The sequence below is a fragment of the Periophthalmus magnuspinnatus genome, chromosome 9 (genome assembly GCF_009829125.3).
Source record: "Periophthalmus magnuspinnatus isolate fPerMag1 chromosome 9, fPerMag1.2.pri, whole genome shotgun sequence".
NCBI lineage: Eukaryota > Metazoa > Chordata > Actinopteri > Gobiiformes > Gobiidae > Periophthalmus > Periophthalmus magnuspinnatus.
Window position 1 is genome coordinate 11276104 of NC_047134.1, and position 19579 is coordinate 11295682.

The 19579-nt window shown below is 37.8% G+C and overlaps 1 protein-coding gene across 2 annotated transcripts in view; it reads left to right on the forward strand.

Annotated features, from left to right (window-relative positions):
* Positions 1-19579, forward strand: part of adamts3 (ADAM metallopeptidase with thrombospondin type 1 motif, 3) — a 104007-nt gene that overhangs the window by 81084 nt on the left and 3344 nt on the right. For both annotated transcript variants that reach the window (XM_055224284.1, XM_055224283.1), the window contains exons 17-21: positions 6360-6523; positions 10821-10977; positions 11707-11839; positions 16791-16998; positions 19371-19488. In XM_055224284.1, coding sequence (XP_055080259.1) covers positions 6360-6523; positions 10821-10977; positions 11707-11839; positions 16791-16998; positions 19371-19488 — 780 coding nt within the window. The remainder of the gene's footprint in view (positions 1-6359; positions 6524-10820; positions 10978-11706; positions 11840-16790; positions 16999-19370; positions 19489-19579) is intronic.

The window sequence follows — 19579 nt, forward strand, 5'->3', positions numbered from 1 at the left end:
TTCGGCATTGAATCTTTGGCAATCTCAGGTAATTAATCAGCCAAATATGTCCATTTAGAGCTGAAAGTCTCATATTTAAAAGTGCATGATGTATCTTTTCTGGTGTATATACAGTTAGTGGACATCCAGCACCTGCTTGTCCCATGGAAATGTTATTACTTTGCATAAAATGTTCCACAGTAAGGCACTAAATATACAGATTAATTGCAAAAAATTACTTTGAAAACCACCTACAAACACTTTAAGACAGAAACTGGTTCAGCCAAAAGACAAAACCCTGAGCCATAAGCAAAGTAATGTGGTCTACTCCATTCAGTGTAGTGAAGAGTGCAGTGAGAGTTACACTGGAGAAACAAAACAGCCACTTTATAAGAGAATGGACCAACACCGTTGAGAGAGCAGCTCAGGACCACAGTCCGCTGTTTATCTTCATCTCAAAGACACTAAACACTCCTTTGAGGTACAGATCTGAGCCAGAGAAAAGAAAGACAACTTTGAGAGGAGAGTTAAAAAATCTATTTTTGTTAGGAAAGACAATCAACAACTCCATCCTCAGACCCAAAACAGACAGGGACAAAGAGAACAACAGACAAATGTAGTGTCAGTGTAGTTAGCTCCTCCCTTGAGACAGATATAAGGCACTGTCCAGCAGTAAAATGACCAGAACTGAAGAAGAAGTGGCTTGGACGAGCAGCAAAACGTCTTCACTCCTACAACAATTTAAATGCCGTCTTTTGCTATAAAAACCAAACCTTCACACATTGGACTATTGACTTTTCTTTGTGAGATTGATACATTTTTAATGGCACACTGTGGATCATCCCAGGACAAGCAGGCAGCATATCCTCTACCAGAAAAAGTTATGTGGTTCACCTTTAAATTAGGTACTTTTTAATTCGATTTTTTTGAATATAAATATCAACAGAAAGACTTTTTTTTCTAAACTGAGTGGTCTCTGTTTGACTGGATTTTAGACGTAACAAAAACAGCCATACACATTATCATATTTGTTATTCACAGAAGGTTTAGATCAATACAAAGACTCTTTTATTTTGTTAATGAAAATGTAAGTCATTAAGTTAAAGTCATTTTATGCAGCACTTTCTGCCCCATGTTGAATTAAATCACCAACAAAACTTTTATCCTGAAACAACCCATAAGCGCAGGGAGAACGACAAAAACAACTCTTTATTTAACCAATAATATTTGACAAAATGAAAGAAAATCAGAAAAATGCCTTTATTCCTTTTAAACAATAAAGTGTGACAGCCGGTGATTGAAGACGTGACGGCGTTGGTTAATCTTTATTGTGCTTGTTATATTACTGGCCTAAAGAAAGAATGATTTATTCAGTGTGTGGAGGTTAGACAGGTCACCATCGATCGCTCCGATGCAGTTTTCAAAGACTTCTACCAGATAAAAGCAAGTCCTGTATATGTTTCCCACACATTGTGTCTGCAAATGAGGAGAAAATAGAAGAAAGGAAAAGATGGCACATGTTGCATCCCATTTTACTAACAAAAGAGGAGCGTGTCTGTGCACCAAATCGGGGACGCACTTTTGCAGTAATGATAGTAATTATGTGTCACTTTTGGTGGCATTTTGATTTCAAGTTTAGAGGAACCTCTGTGTTCATTATGTCATTTCTATTTTTAATTTTTCCTAAGTTAAGATATTCTAATGATACGGTGGCATTGTGATGGGATCCCCACTGTATCCGCTCAGGGGTTGGAATTATAATACCTAAAATACCTACAGCTTTGGAAGAAAAAGAAAGAAAAAATAAAGAGACCACTGAGATGTATTTGAACATCAGCTTTACCCTTGCAGATCGTGGTCAGTTAAACGTGCACTGTGTAACTTTTCTGATGGAGGGTCTAGCACATCTCCATCATAATGTTGTTTCTTTCCCTAGAATGTCCCACAGTATGTCTTTAAAGTAATCAGTTATCTTGTATTCATTCAAAGATGTCGTTTATTCTTACTGTGAGTGGGGTAACCTCTCCACAGATCTGAAGAATCATTTACAAAGTTTGTGCATGTCCAAACATTTTACGCGCTTTTCACGTTGTATTTGTGAGCTACAAACAACTTTACATAGAAATGAAAAATTTCAGGGCCTTCAGAGATGAGGCAGGAGGAGATCTGAGCTCACGTAAAAGTTTTATAAATGAAAAACCTGACTTGTAAACTGGCCTTGTTGTCGTCGGCTGCTTGTCTCCGTAGATAAATTTAATTATATTCTGTGACCAGAGAAAACAATAACATTTCTATGAAGACAAGCAGATGGCTCCTCCACCACAAAAGATATAAAGATATACAGTGCACCTTTACGTTAAAACTTTGAATAATTCTTTTTTGTGAGATAAAAGACGAAGTTTAACAATGTAAAAAAAAAATGTAAAAAGAAATGCTGTGACTACAATACAAAGTTAGATTAGATTTTCTTATGGCTACAAACGTATGAATGTATTAAGTATCACCAATCAATCACATTTTGAACAGTGGCATTCCCCAGTAGCACTTTAAGTCAGATCCATAAGTCTATCTATTCTATTTCGGTGTATGTCACACTGAGCAGGGAGACAAGAAAGTGTCCGTTATAAATCATCTATCAAAGACGAGATGTGCCTCTGTGTCACGGTTCCATCGGAGTAATGACCAACTACTGCACGTCTCTGGCATCCGTCTTTCCTTTGCCAAATGACATGCCAATAGAAGACGCCTTTTCATCAAGATTAACCATGACAAACTGCGTAATATTTTAAAATGCAAACGTTCCGGCCTGTTCATGTCACTAAAACAAAGCGATATATTAAGTGAATATTTGAAAAGTATTTAAATATTCTTAAATTCTATTCAGTTCCCCTGCAAAATATATGTCTATTTTATCACTCAGGAAAATAAGAAAACATGACATGGTTATTCCCAGCTCTAAACAGTCAACAGTGCATCTATTTGTATGTACATCAGCTTGTCAACGACTGCATGTGATGATTGATTTGGGATATTGAATTTTCTATGAGCTCGTTGTGGCAGCTGCAGCACCGCACACACGCACAGGAGTAATGGGTTTACATCCAACCTGACACATGATCAGTGTTGGGTGCAATGTGTTACAAAGTTTTATTGTAACTCACCATTATGTCATCAAAGGCCCTGTACCTGATTTTTTTTCCCAAATTGGTGAAAAGTGCTTTATAAACTCATTGCAGTAAACAAAGAAGATGCTTGAAATATATAAGGACAGTGAGGAATAACCACTGCAAATCATATATGTGTGGTTTTTTATGTTTTAACACTGTAAAAATCAGGTACAGCGCCTTAAACTCTTTGAATGTCTCTATAGAAAGTGTATTTTGACATTTGAACAATGCTTCCTTCAAAGTATTTGTGAGTGCAGTGATATTCTATTACGTGGTCATCTTGTAGGTGTTATTACAAGGTGAAAGTGTGTGACAATACTGTGCATTTGACTAATATAACACCTTTCTCCACACAAAGGCACTGCATTAGTCCTCTGTAGGTAAGCCCCAATTACTACACTGTGCATCACAAAGTACACAGTATGTGCCTATAGAAAGAGTGCACGCATGAATGAGCACGTTATTCCATCCGTGGATTTTTATGTTTTCGTTCCTGGTGGGAGACGTATATTTCAGGATGTCAGTGTCAAGAGTCAAAATGTATAAGAGAAGACCAAGGATTATAGGACCAGAGATGGATAGAGAAGCCAAAAAACTGTAAATTGTAAAGAAAGTTACAGTAGTCCCTCGTATTACGTTCTAAAAATAACCCGCGATAGGAAAAATATACAAAGTATCAGCTTTATTTTTACATTATTCTATAAGTTTTGCAGCTGTAAAACCCCTCACCACACACTTTATACACTTTTCTCACAAAGGCATTAACATTTTCTCACATTTCTCTCTTGTTTAGACACTCTCAAAGTTCAAACTATCATAGATTTTAAAAATAAGTACAGTATTATAGAATGAAATCGTTTATTTTCCTCCTTCTTTACGTAAACTACCAAAGATTAATTTATTCCGTAATGGCGCCCTACAGCCGCGTAACTTCTCCCTTCCTTCAGCATGTCCAGAAGTCCAACATTTTCTACAATTTTTAGCATATTCCTCGACCTTTTGGGTGCGACCGCAGGTGTCTTTGTCGGTGCAGAACGTTTCATCGACACTGTGGGTTTTGTCGGGGAGAAAACAAATTGCAAACATAACAGCACTTCAGGACGTAGAACACAATGCATGTTCATACACGGTAAAAAATCATGTCAAATTGGACAAAAAAAATCGGCGGAACAGCAAGACCGCAAAAGGTGAGGGTCAACTGTACTTCAAAATAATATAGTTGAAGTAGAAGTACAGATTGTAGTCGCAGAAATGACTACTCAAGTAAGAGTAATGTGAAGTAACTGTCTGAGCATAAACGACTGATTTATAATTTGATTTATAAAGTTAATGTAATTGAAAAAAAACAACAAAAAAAAACAAACATTAAATAAAGCCCAAAATCTGGAGTTTTTAAAGGATAGACCACAAAAATTATATATATATATAAAAGAAAAAAAATCATATCTTAAGGAGAGATTAATATTGTCAGACTGTGAAAACTTTTGTCACTTGTGGATATGCAGTAGGACGAGTAAGTATAAGTTACACTGTGAAATACTTGACTAAAAGTATGCTACTATGTAAATGTAACTGAGTACAGCCCACCTCTGCATGGGACACACGAGTATTTGCCAGACGTTGACGCCGTGTAGGCCACAGCACGTCCAAAAAAAAATCCTACACTTCACTATTCCAGCCTTAAGCTTTGACTAAAACACAAATTATTGTCTTACTCTTTTACCTGTTTCTGTGCTGCGTTTCAATAATATCTCCAAAATGATGATGATGTGGATTTCTTCAGCACATTTCAAAGACTCTCGATAATGTCTGGACTTCAATATTTGGAAATTACGCCTCATTTTCCGTGAAGCAGTCTTTCACAAGTCGAGCCTGGAGAATGCTAGCTTTGTAAACGGTCACATTTATATAGCACTTTTCTACCTCCAATGGGCACTTGAAACTTTTTATGCGAAGAAACCACTTACATCCAAACATCCAAACACCCATTTACGCAGATGGTTAGTCAGTAATATATTCTAGTGCTATTAGGGAAGGGGAAAAATCCATTGACAAAATAACCTGCTCAATAAACGTCCCATATTATGCAAAATTGACTCTTGCGAGCCTTTAGCCATGTTATAACGTAAACCTATTCAAAAACGTACCAAGAGCTTTGTTTTGCTTCATTCATATACTGTGTCTAAATCTCTAAAGCTAAAAATGCTCTGTTTCACCGTATGATCTCATGAAGTGGTAGTTTTCAGTTTAACAGCTGCAGCCACTTCATGAGAGGATGTACCAAAACCAGCGTGAGAGCAGCTCAGGACCTCAGTCTTCTATTCATCTCCATCTCAAAGACGCTAACCACTCCTTTGAAGAGAGTGAGGTTCAGATCTGAGCCAGAGAAAAGAAATGGTTTGAGACGGGAGTTAAAGAAGCTATTTGTGTTAGGAAAGAGAATCCTTCCTTAAACACATACCCAAAACAAACAGGAACAAAGAGAACAATCGGCGTCCATTACAGGTTGAATAGGGTCGCTATGGCTGAAACTGGAGACAGTAGCTCTTTACAGTTTCAGTGTAGTTAGCCCCTCCCTTCAGACAGATATAAGGCAGTGTCCAGCAGCAACTGACCACAACTGAAGATGAGCAGCGCAACGTCTTCATTCCTACAACGGTTTATCCAATTGACAGATTTAAATTTCGTCTTTTGCTAACAACTATCTTTTACCTTTTGGAAATTCCAAAACTGAAACTATCCAAATGATTATTTATCACAAGGTGGAACAGCATTTTCAGTTTGAGAGGAACACAGCTTAAATTTGTAGGGTTTGTGTGTTAAACATGTGTGAATGAAACAAAAAAAACCCCACAACTCCGGGTCTGTTTTTGATGAGGAAACATTATAACATAGATCAGAAAAGAGCGTAAAACGGGCTCTTTAAGTGTATTACTCTACCTGCCGTAGTCATAATGGAGAAGGAACAGAATCACCACCTTTTGTTTAATGGTGCTGCTAAATTGATGCTAACTTTAGACAGACAAATCCATTAAGCACAATACTTTGAAGGATTACATTTTCAAACGCTCTCCTTTCACTTTCTGAGCAGACATTTGCTCTTTATTTCCTGCGTCCTGTTATTATCCATGCATTCCGTGGTATTTCTAAATCATGCGTATGTGAATGTTGCATCTTTCTGCTACGTGACTCATGCTAAGTGACTCATTGCAGCCATCAAGAATCAGGCGACGGGGCACTACATCTTGAATGGGAAAGGCGATGAGGTTAAATCGAGGAGTTTCATTGACTTGGGTGTGGAGTGGCACTACATTATGGAGGACGAAGTGGAGACTCTGCACACAGACGGACCCCTGCATGACCCTGTGGTAGTTCTGGTAAAATCCAACTCTCATTTTGAACAAACTCAGGGCCAGATAAGCAGCACTTCACACAGAGATCTGTAAACTCTCTGAGCGAAGTGAGAGTTTACAGATCTCTTTCTGAAGAGATAATTTCCTTATTGTAAAAAAAGGTTAAATCAATTCAGCTGGGCCAAGCATCGAACGAAAACATCCAATAGGCTTCATCTTAAAGTTGAGGTGCTCTGGGGATTATTTTGGCGTCTATGTTGGTGTATAACAGATAATCCACTAAATAAACAACAACGTGGGGTTTGTTTCTGTTTGAGTAAAAGACTAAACTCCTTTTTCTTTCTAAAACTCGGTGCAGTTGTCTTAAATCTATAGCATCGAATGATATCACCGCCGATAGACTCGCGCTTGCAGACTTTCCATTATCGTAACTCCGCAACCAATTGTGCTTCATGTAAATTCAAACGGCGTCTCAAAGCAGCGACATGGGGCTCTTTAAATATGTTACTGTCATCACGGTAATGTGCTTACGTCGTCCCTCGAAGACGACCAATCAGAGCGCAGGAGCCGCCAGGATTCTCCCAGTCGGTTATTTAATGCATCAAAGGAAAAATAAGAAAGGATAGAGGTGTAAAATAGATGTAGTTGTGTGAAAAAAAGGCAAAAGTACAAGCTGATACTTCCTTTAACATGATTTTTATGGCTTAAAAAAATAAAAAATATCATGTGCTCAGTCCTTAAAGGGTTAACGTCATCGCTTTATTCCTCTTTAGTTCATTTAAAGGGGACACGCTGCCTCCAATTGACTTTTATGAACTTTAAACCATGTTAGAACAGTGTTTCCTCATCAATAGTTTACTCAGATTTGTATTTTTGAGTGATTCATGCATGCTTGAGTCATTTTCCAGCGTTCAAAGCGTGAGTGCTCAGAAAAATTATACACCTTCACCTTCCCCCGCCACATTTCTGTACGTACACGTGATTATTCCAAACATCATAATTCTCCAGATCAAACACGTAGGGTTTAAAAATAGTGTACAACTATTTTTGACGATAAAAACACATCGGCAAAAGGATGAGGAAGGTCAGAGGCAGTGTTATCTTTGAATTTAGCTTTATTTTCCGCTAATGTATTTACTTTGCCACAGTGATCTAGTATCTACTCTTTAAGGACTCAGTATAACGTCTGCGACCTGGATGAGCACTCCCAGTAGCTTTTTCTCTCAAAAAAAACAACATGTAATTGAAAAGCAAATGCGTTTTTTCGGTGAAATGACAAAATGAAGCGGCTGTTTGAACTGTTTTAATCGAAATTAGACCTGATTTTATTCTTCTACAGTGGACAAAATGTAATATCGCACGTTTGTTATACTTTAATACGAGATATTCCCCACAAAAAATGTCCTCTTTAGCATATCTACATTGCATTTATTAAATTTCTTTTTTTAGTGCTGAAAAATAAGGCGTCCCTGGCTGAAAACAGATAAGTTAATGCTAATGTAATTCAAGTATTCTATGTGTGAATCAATTCAATTCATTTTATTTTTGTAACACCCAAAATCACAAGAACAGTTATCTCGAAGGGCGTTCATGTTTTGGTTGATCACTGTAGAGCTTAGTCATACGCAACTATTTGGCTTATATTTGCAGAGCCTTGACATAAAAAAAACACATCTAAGCCTCGCGTGAACCCATGGCCACTCAAAAGTGTTCATTTAACACAGCAGAAATGTCAGCCTTAACACACACTTTGACTCGCGACATCAAAACGCTCCAAGATTTTGTATTGTGTCTTTGAGTTTGGGAAGGGAGTTTTAGATGCCATGCCCTTAACTGTCAAAAAACACTATCAAAGACGGAGCAATACAACCTCTCTGCTCTGAAGGTAACACTGCACATCCCTGGTTAAGTTTAACTCGAAGCTGAAGTCAGAAAGGTGCCAATTTCCCAAAGAAATTAAGGCACGATTAAAGTTATGAACGTTTTATGAAAGGGCGGATAAACAAGGACGGAGTTTAAACCAACACAAGACCAATCAAAAACTTTAATTGGAACCAATCTGCCAAAACAGACTAGTGAGCAGTCATTCATATAATAACGGTACAGTAAAGACGACACACTGATAGTAAAACAGCATTTTAAAAAGAATTATGCAAATGTATGTTAAAAAGGTAAAGGCATATCATGTTTCATTTTGTTGGTTCCTATGACTGGCTGCACACTGGATTTTGTGTCCAATTTCAAGCCAGATTTGCTGCTCCATAAAGGTGAGGCATCACCCGGGTGGCACTTTGCACCGTGGCTGTGTGTTTTGGCACATGTCTCTGGGATCAGTGCATTTCAGGTCCAAACCTCAAACAGTAAGATTCTAACACACTGGGTATTTATCACTGTCTCTTACCCACTTCCGGTGCCTCACAATGGCTCTGAAATTAGAAATAGCAGCAACGAGTTTGTGATCATGTGACACTTTTGTAGCCTTCTGCTTTTTGTCACTGTTTCTTTAATGGCAAATGTGTGTTGTTGCTGTTCTTCAGGTAAGTGAGAGACAATTGTAGTAAAAAGGTATGTTATTGTCTGTGGCTTGCACAACATATGGTGTATATATATGGTTTTGCATTTGACCATGTGGTTCTTTTGTCAGTGAAGTTAATATAATAAGTAAATAAACTACAATTAAGTATATATTTTTAGATGTAATACAGTGAATATATTTTTCAGTAATAAAAGTGTACAAATTGCACTATATTCCATTATGTTTTGTTACTGTTGTTCAGTAATCAACAGTTTTTAAAATGTATTTAACACTTATAATTGGTTACAACACTAGAAAATCCCCCTGGAGCCTGATATGCACATTCTTTCAGCCACATCCAAAGTACATTATATATGATGTGTAAGCCATGGGGGATTTAGGTAGTAAAGGTCAAGGAGGATTCTCATCAAATTTAAAATCTCATCAGCTCCTCTAAGTCTGCATGACATTGAGATGGCTTGTATAATATTTATAAAGATTACAAACATATGTCTGCTCTCACATTCAGCACATAAATGTCAGGCATCAGTTGTTTCCATGAAAACTACTAACAAGGAAACCATGAAGCAGTTTGTGGAGCAAAAAAACAACAACCCATAAATAGAAAAAGGGGAGAAATACAGTTCCTGTTGTGCCATTTTGTTCTGATCGTTGTGGTTCATGTTTTTCAGTCTTATAATATCTAATGATCTGAATCCATTAGCATACAAATACACATGGAATTAAATGGCTATCAGTTCAGAATAATGACTGTTGTTTTTGAAAGCAGTGCTCTTGAGCTCACAGTTTAAAGGGAGCTAGCGAAACAATGACATAATTACGTTATAACAATAGTGTTTCACATGATGGATCAGTTTTATGTAGAACACAAAAGGTTCAAAATGTATTCAATGAAAGTCGATTTACTACAAAACAAAGCAAGTTAATCATAGCATCTTAGAAGTATTTTAATCATAAAATAAAGTAAAACATAATTTCAGTAGTAAAGTCAGTGTGTGTCGTCCTTCTGCTGTTTACAGAACTTTGAACTTTAACATCATTGAACCCACTTGAACTCACTCCTGCTGCTTAAGGTCAAAGTTCTTACAAAAACAGCCTAAATTGCAAAAGGAGGAGAAACTGTTGACTTGAAAATACTTAGTCTGGGAGTCTTATTTGCATAGAGAGAATATAGAGAAGTACTGAAGTCATAGTACGGCTGAACTCTCCAGCTCTGGCTCGTTTGTGATGTACATTCATCAGACTGGATCAGTGATAGATGGACTGAAGGTCACTGTAAAGATAATGCAGATAATTTGTTAATTTCCCTTCAAATTACATATCTGATATTAAATTCATGAGGCTTTAATTCAAAATGTTCCAGGGCAAGATCCAACCTGAACTGGAGTGTAAAATGTGAGTGTAGAGCATATATCGATGTAATTACATGAGGAAGTGTATCTGAGTGAACGAATCGTAATTAGTGAAGTATTTCTAATTTATAAGTTGAATCATAAACATTTAGACTTCATCACACTGGAAATATATTCACTATGCATTTCCACCTATTTAATAATTTAAGTGAATGTTAATGTCTTGTAAATTGCTGTTCAGTTTAATGTTCTTGATGTAAATACGGTAATATTATCACCACATCTCATTTGACTGTATAAATCCCCACTACCTCTTTTCATGATTGACAAAGATTTCTTTTATGTGCTCCTTTTTGTCCAGGGTGGTATTTAAATGCAAATCTGTGGTCTTGTGTCTTTAATCGTGTTCTCTCTGACTTGTCCTGTCCCACAGATTATACCAAAGAACAATGACACTCGCTCTACATTAATGTACAAGTACATCATCCATGAAGATTCAGTTCCTATTAACAACAACAACGTGATTCAGGAGGACACGTACGAGTGGGCACTGAAGAGCTGGTCTCAGTGTTCTAAGGCCTGTGCCGGAGGTAATAAGCAAATTATCATCAAATTAGAGATGAACAGAGGGGAGTCATTCTGTCTAATAATAGAGGCGTTTGCATCACTGTTTTGTGGCTTTTGTTTTGTTTGTTAAGTCATGTGACGGCACATTTGGACTTCTAAGCAACTATTACAATCAATTAGACTACAATCATCAGACTCAGCAAAGACATCTGGTGAAATATTCAGTCCAGTCTTTTGCAAAACAATGGAACAAAACTGAGGTCGCAGGTTGGCATCGTGGTTACACCTCCTGCTGTTCACCCCTGATTCTTGATTCTTTCTAGATCAGGCATGACGTGGGAAAATGTCTAATTTCGATTTTTCTGACATTATGATTGATTTTTAATACTAGGATTCTGTTCAAAGTTTGCAATTAAAACGTGGTCAGGATAATTGACAAAAAGAATGAAATATGAACTGACAAATTAATCCAAGAATCATGTTTTTGAACACGTTTGTGCAGCTCTAAATGAAATGGTTAGCAGTTTATGCAGAATAAGTGGAGGGAATTATGTTACGTCAAAAATTGCAGTAAAATTCAAATTGCAGTTTCGATTTGATTGTGATTAATCCATGGAGAAAAAAACCCTCATTTGAAATTATACACCACCTTTAAACCTTGATCATAATGGGGTTTTAATTATTACAAAGTCTGTATACATATGATATTATGTTCGTATATGAGATTTCAAAGTGTTTGTCTGTGTTGCCAGGTTATCAGTACACCAAATACGGCTGCAGAAAGAAGGGTGACACCAAGATGGTTCACAGAGGATACTGCGATGCCAGTAAGAAGCCCAAGCCCATCAGACGAATGTGCAACCTCCAGGACTGCAGCCAGCCTCAGTGAGTACCACTAGTGACGTGCGGGTCAGTCCATTACCCCCGGTGGATCAGATTGGTCAGCGCGCGTGTAGTGGGTGCGGAGGGGTTTTGTCTTAACGTTCCACGACTTAAATATATTGTGGCATAAACATCTGCACAGTAAGCCTCACCTGTGTGGCACGTTCTAATAAACTATAGACAGTTCTAGTTTGTAAACACAGAGGCATGAAGCTCCAGACATCACAAATATGACGAACCTGTTTGGTGACTGACAGCTGTCAAAACTGAGCAGAATACTCATATATACTTGTTTTCATACATACTCCCATAGTTTTATTGTTGTTTTATGAGTAAGTTGTTGTGATCAGGCTATGTAGAAGTTCTCAGACGGTAAAGCAGCAAATGGATAATTAAATTAGTCTTGAGTAAATTATTGTCTGCATTAATTTATCCCAAAGCCTTGAATAAATAGCCATTTGTAATGCCTGTGTTGTAATTACCTCCTAAAGCACAAAGAGGAGATATAAAATGTGCAGACTGATTTCACTGAGGTATTTGTGGCGTTATGTTTGTTTTACGCTTCATAAACAGCAGGATGGACTTAAAGCCTTGGACGCTGAGCCATAGACAATAAACTGGGTGTGTTTTAGTGTGATGTACCTCTGTGTCTCCTGAGACAAGGTCCAGACAGGTGCTATGTTCATCAATATGTTCTTTCACTGCGCAGCTATAAAGCCACAGATTTGTCAAACTAGATTGATAAACTGTCTGCTTGTCCTTACCAAATCATTGTAAGTCATATCTTGATAGTATTGTATCGGATACTGTGGTCAGCCTCGTACAAATGCACAACGTGGACGACATAATGCAAAATTCTGCTGCAGCTGAAGCCATGAGCGAGTACAGGCTTCTGGTGAAGTAATACAGTAATACCCAAAAGTCACTGACACTTTTAAATCTTCAACAGCTCCTATAATTCTTAAGTTATACTCACCAAATTTTAGCAGGAGGTAAACTGAACCTTCCGAGAGTTTTGGCAATATATACAGTTATAATTGTTCATTTACACTTGAACTTATCACTATTAAACTAGGGGAAGTAAAAATGACCTAATTTTTTAAAATAATGTGACTCAAATTTCCACTGTACAATGAGGGTTCGTTCCTCGGTGCTGTATTTGCTCAGATTAACGTCAGAAGTGTCGTTCTAAATGCTCTGGAAAAATGAAAGAAAAATATTTAGAAACAAAAGAGTTATGGATATTTTTTTAACTGTCAGTGACTTTTGGACAACCTTGTACAATGACAACACGGTAATTCAGCAAACTCTGTCATTTCCTTGTGTTTCAGCTCACTGTTTAAGCCAATATTTTGAGAATTTTCATCATTCAAAACGTATAAGATTTTGTTTCACAGTTTCACGGTAATTGCTACGACTTGGGTCCTACTTTTTCATCATTCTGAAACTCATGGATGAGCAGAAGGGGCATGGTGTTTTCTCCGCTTTTGCAGCTTTTTGTGTAGCTCTCAAGTCCATTTTGCTGGCCCATTGCAGTGAGTGGATAAAGCAGCACACCTTCATAAAGCCGTCCCACACAGAATTGCGAAAGGATATTTCATTTTCGACAACAGTTTCGACAACTTGAGATGAAAAGGAAGTGTGGCTGTTCTCATGCCAAAAGTGTGAAAGTATTGTGGATTATTAAGCCGTTTTAGGTAACAGAGCTGAAAGACGGGGTCATGTAAGAAAAATGGATTCGTGGAAGTCCGTGACATGACAAAGGTTTTCTGTGAAATGAAAATGGGTCAGATTTAAATATATGGTCAAACTGATCAGGGGTAGCATACTAATCAAGTGAAACTGAACATATTCCTCTACTTTCCATCCGTGATCGTGGATTTTGGAAACATTGTCATGATTTTTTTAACATACAAAACCATCACATCCTTTGTCTAAGTGCTTTCTCTCAGTTTTTGTCTGGACATTTCAAAGTAAAAGCCAAGTCCCTCTATACCTGGCCTCATTTTCACATCTTTGACTTTTTGTTTTTGTCAGTTCATCGCCAGAGCAGCCTCCTTGAGTACCATAAAAATGATTGAAGATTGACTCAACCTCAGAATATTCATAGTGGTGTGATAACAACCGTCAAAAAGAGGCTAAGGGGAGTTTGTTTAATCATGATGTTCTCACAACCTTCATTCCATTTCAGGCACCTGTTCAAAAACATCCCAAATGAGTTCAAGTGTGAAATACACAAAGAAAGAGAACTCATGGTTTAAGTTGCAACCGAGCTGACTTTTCTGGTGAAGGGTACAGTTGTCCTTCACTACTCACCTCACTGTTTCGTGGATTTTTTGAACGTGCATTATGTTCTGCGTCCTGATTGGCTAAGGGACTGTTCAGACAAATTTAGATAAATGTTGGATCGCAGTGTGACTCTGAAGTGCTGTATGTTTGCTCCTCGACAAAACCCACAATCTCGATGAAACGTTCTGCACCGACAAAGATACCTGCGGTCGCACCCAAAAGGTCGAGGAAGACGCTAATTATCGCTGAAAAAGTTGGATTTCTGGACGTGCTGAAGGAAGGGAGAAGTTTACGAGGATGAGGAATAAATGAATCTTTGGTTTGTTACGTAAAGGAGAAAAATAATGTGGTTTCATTCTATAAAACAGCTCTTATTTTTTTAATCTACGAAGGTTTGAACTTTGAGAGAGTTTAAACAATAAACGAGGGACCACTGTAGGGAGATTTATTGAGCATCACCTATCCACAGACCTGATCTGTAACTTTGATGCATCATTTGCTTGTCTTAAATGCTGTAAAACTTTTATAATTCCAGGCATAACCAAAACCAACGCAACAATCCACCTGTAACTAATCACCTTTTTAACCAACTTGCGTCACCCAATTTTACCGGAATTCACTCAAGTGCCATCCTTCAGAATGTTTTTTTTTATTATTATTGGAACACTCATCTCAACAATAATTACTTTTATATTTTGAAAATGCAATAATTCAAAACGCTGAAATTCACCGACAAAACTAAATCATATAAAAGCACTTGTACAGATGTTTATTAAAGAGACTGCATATGTAGAAGTGTGTGGAAATATACATAAAGTAATACAATGAAAGAGTCTTCTATATTTTCAGATGTAATGAATATTTAACATGTTGAAATAGTAGTACATGGACGGAAAGTAAATAGTTTTTTCCTCTTTAATAATACCTGACACCGCTGCACCGAGGTAGACTGACTGAATCATTGTGTTCATACATTATATAAAGGCCTAAATGACTTATAAGATCTTTTGGGGATACAGTTTCATACTGGCATTCAAGCTCAAATGTTCATACGCTGATAGACAAAGATTGTGTGTGAACGTTTCGTCTAAGGGACTGGTGCGTCATGCCGTGTCTCATCCCTGCACCTCCTTTATCTGCAGGTTTGAAGGTCAATAAGACGCCTTCTACTTCATAAAAATGCAGATACGCCCACAAAAATCTGATAAAATGCACTATCCTTTGTTTAGCCTAATAATAAAACCACCAGTTGCATGTACGGTTGTGTTATTTTAGCAACCGTAGATGTCACAGCACAAATCTATACGAGTTCTGGTGTGGAGACATTTCATCTTCCTCAGCGATAGGAAATGTCATTGCTTTAGTAATAAACATGACGGTGGATGTTGCCTTCGATGTTATTAGTGGGAATCTTATCGAATATTGAGCCATAATCCACTGCGGCTGCTAGGGTAAATATTATTATTAAAAGAAAACTGTAAAAAACAACACGAGGTAACTGTAGCAGGGCTGAAGATGTTGGGATTCTCTTTGGAGGATGTTGAAGTAGTCGGAGAGTTGTCTTGCATTTAACCAGGGACTTGTGCCCTCAAACATTGTGGTGTTGTCCGTTCAAGTCTGGCTATGCGGCAGTGTGTACCTGTGGGAACTTATGCCGAGATAATAAGGGCTGAGCTTGCAGTACTGTCGCGTTCATCATTACTTCAGTGTCACCCCATCCTTCGAGTCCACGTTTCAATCTGTTTAATGAAATGAAGATTGATTAAAAATGAAAATACAACCACTTAATTGTAATTTGTCTTGCGAATCTCCACTCCCCATTAAACAACTCACAATCTCACGTGTATATAAGTCGTGTAAATAATTTTAATGCTGGAACTTTTGCTTCAAAATACATTGGGGATATTTTAGAACTGCTGTTTCCAACTAATTTCGCCGTGTTTCAGTAAAGTTGGCCTAAGGATTTGGCTGAATGTTCCACTTCCTCCCTAATGCTTTTCTGTTTATATATGATATTCCAAATGCAGTTTTAAGGGGAATAATTTGAAAATGTACTGAATAACTGCATCATATTGTCGTATTTCTGCATTTTCATGATTCAAAACATTCATATTCATATATTTAGTTTTATAGTTTTAATTGCTACAGCTCGGGTCCTATTTTTCATCATTCTCAAACAAACCTGTGGATAAACAAAGGAGGATAATGTATTCTCTCCTTTCTTGTGCAGCGTTTTAGTTCATTTTGTGTACTTATTGCAGTGGATAAAGCAGTACGACTTCATAAATCTGTCCCACGCAGAATTGCAAAAAGGATATTTCATTTTTTGATTTGAATGACTTGAGATAAAAAGGATCTGTGGCTGTTCTCATGCCAAAAGTGTGAAAGTATTGTGGAGTATAAGGCGGCTAATAATGTGCAGTTTGACACCTGATTTGCATGAAATAGCACAGTGTATTTTTTTTATTTTAGGAGAGACATTGCATACAAACAACTGAATACCACCAAATGAAAGAGTATATTATTCTGAAATGGGACTGGACTAAGAATGTAGTCGTGTCAGGTCCTAAAGTTCAGTGGAAAAAGCACACCCAAAGAGTGTTTGCCTGCCAAAGTATTTTATCCCATCAATGCTCACTCGTCCCTTCTTTATTGATCTGTGCAGATGGACTTACGACGAGTGGGAGCACTGTACCAAAACGTGTGGCAGCCTGGGCTTTCAGATTCGGACTGTGCGCTGTATTCAGTACCTCCACGATGGCACCAACCGCTCCATCCACACTAAGTACTGCAGCGGAGAGAAGCCTGAGAGCCGTAGAGCGTGCAACCGCAACCCCTGCCCCTCTCAGTGGAGGACAGGGCCCTGGTCTGAGGTCAGTGCACATGACAACCTCCGCCCACGAGACAAAGACAGTTGACAGCTTAAAGTTGTGATAGTCGCTCTTTCTCACTTTCTGAAGGAGATACTTTTGCAGTAATCAATGTCACATTGTTTTGGTTCATATCCCAGGGCTGCACACTGTTTCCAAAATACTAGACAGAAATCTTAAGCACCACTGTTTTCCACTGTACAATAGGTTGTCAAATGTAGAGGCGAGATGTGAGAATGAATATGGAAAAAGGAAATAGTGGGCGACAGTGGCTCAGCGGTTAGAGTGTTGGTCCCCTGAAGGTCGGAGGATTGAGTCCCGCTCGGACCAAGTTCTGTCCTTGTGTCCTTAGGCAAGACACTTCACCCACTTTGCCTAGTATGAAAGTGGTGTGTGCGCGAATGATAGGTGGTGGTCGGAGTGGCCGATGGCGCAGATTGGCTGCCTCGCTTCCGTCAGTCTGCCCCAGGGCAGCTGTGGTTACAATAGTAGCTTACCATCACCAAGTGTGGAAATGAATGAATAATGACTACAGTGAGTTATAGTGAGTTACAAGTGTAAGGCATTATTATTATTATAGTGTAAGAAATAATTGCATACATGAAACAGCTAATTTTATTATAACAAGCTTCAAGGCTGCAGCTTGCTCAGGCTTTGTGAAAGAAAAAATGAAAAATAGTTTAATCTGTTCAGCTCACCAAGCAGTACTACCACACAAAGCTTATCTACTGCCTCCTGGACAAGGTTTCATAAATGTTTACTGCTGGACATCGTGTTTAATCCACTGAAACAAACCTACGTGCTCAATGTAGCTGTTCTATCAAATAACCTTTGCATAGACCTACAATTAATTAAAATAGCCGTTAGCTATACTTACTCTCTGCATGAGCGTTATAATTAATTATAGTTTATTTGCTTAATTCATGCTCTACAGCCCAACAAGTTTATCACACCACAGATGTACTCCAGCAAATGTACCGTGAGCAAGCCACACTTTATAAATACCACCAGAGGCAGTTCCACTCTGTAAGATCAATACTTTTTTCATGAATTTGATTTATTTGATATGGATTTTAAGATGTCCTTCTTGGCATAACCCTGTATGTACATGTTACTTCTCTCCAACAGTACATTGGCTCAGTATATGCACAATAGTGTCAGTGGCTGTGAATCCCCATGTGGTAAATACATGAACAATGGTTAGTGAAAAATATGCAAATATTGTAAATTTTAAATTTGAATAACAAAATCAATAATTTATTGATGCACAGTTGAACCCATTTTAATTTTAAATGACTATAAAATAGCATCTTTCTTACTGATTTGAATCCGGCCCACAGTCTCTTACTTTAAAAAGCTTGGGCAACCTTTGAACAATCCAATAAATCTGACATCCAGCTGTGAGCAGAGCCAATACATCAACTAATTAGATGCTGGGTTGTATGTCAAACTGTGATTTGTTTGGCAGTTTATTTGAACAGATTCCTTTTAGAAGCTTAGACATAGCTCCTCTTTAATCCTATAGCGTGTCCATTTTCAGGATGTTGACGTCGTAAATCAGCTGCACGGTGATGCTAGATTTTTACACTGAATGCATATTCATTCATCCGCTTAAGTGAACTGTATTTTAAGTAGACAAAGTGACGTTATGCACTGGAGCGAGGTTTGAACCACTCACCCTCTGGTTGGTGGGCACCTTGTTACAAATTCTTATACTGTAGGATTCTTAAAAAATAGTAGTACTTGTATTAGTTGATACTGAAGCGAGTCTTCAAACTAGATAGTATTGATACTGAAACAAACATAAATAGGACATAATATTTTTTAAAGGCCTTGGTGCGTATCAAAAGTTGTAAATGACTGTGCTGTGATGTTAAATAATTTACTATGAATTATGCTGAAAATAACATTATCATAGTGGGATCTAAATCAATATCCAGTATCGAGCCATTTCCTTGGTATAACAATCTCATTTGAAAATATTAGTATGTGAAATCATCATGGTGATTTTTGGAATATTATTTTGTGTATAAATTCTTTCTTACCTAAAGTCCCTGGGTTGGCTTAAACAAACACTGTCAACAGTGTGAACCAATGTAAAATGTGTTTTTCATGATAGTATTTAACAGTGGTGCCATTATAAAAAAAAAACACAGGTACGACTTTTATCCACAAGATTAATGTGTCTGCATTTACACGTGTCCTGGTTTTATCCTGGTTTAGTCCCAGTCTCGTCCAGCTTTATTTTTGGATTTCTTGATAGTTTGGTCTTAAATATAATTGTGTTGACCCTGTTTTGGTTAAATCAGTAGTCCAACCGTCATAACACTTGAGAGCTTATCCATCGTGTCGTGTGTTCGTGTTTCCGTTTGTAGTGCTCTGTGACGTGTGGCGAGGGCTGGGAGCGGCGCATGGTCACCTGTCGCATTGGAGACCAGTGTTCAGGAGACAAACCGGAGACTTTGCGGCAGTGTAGACCCAGGATCTGTCACGGTGAGCTGTCTGTCAGCATCTCATCACATCAAACTTTTCGCCATCATTTAGCGGAGAGTTCTCAAAATGGCAGCCAATGTAACAGTGTGTA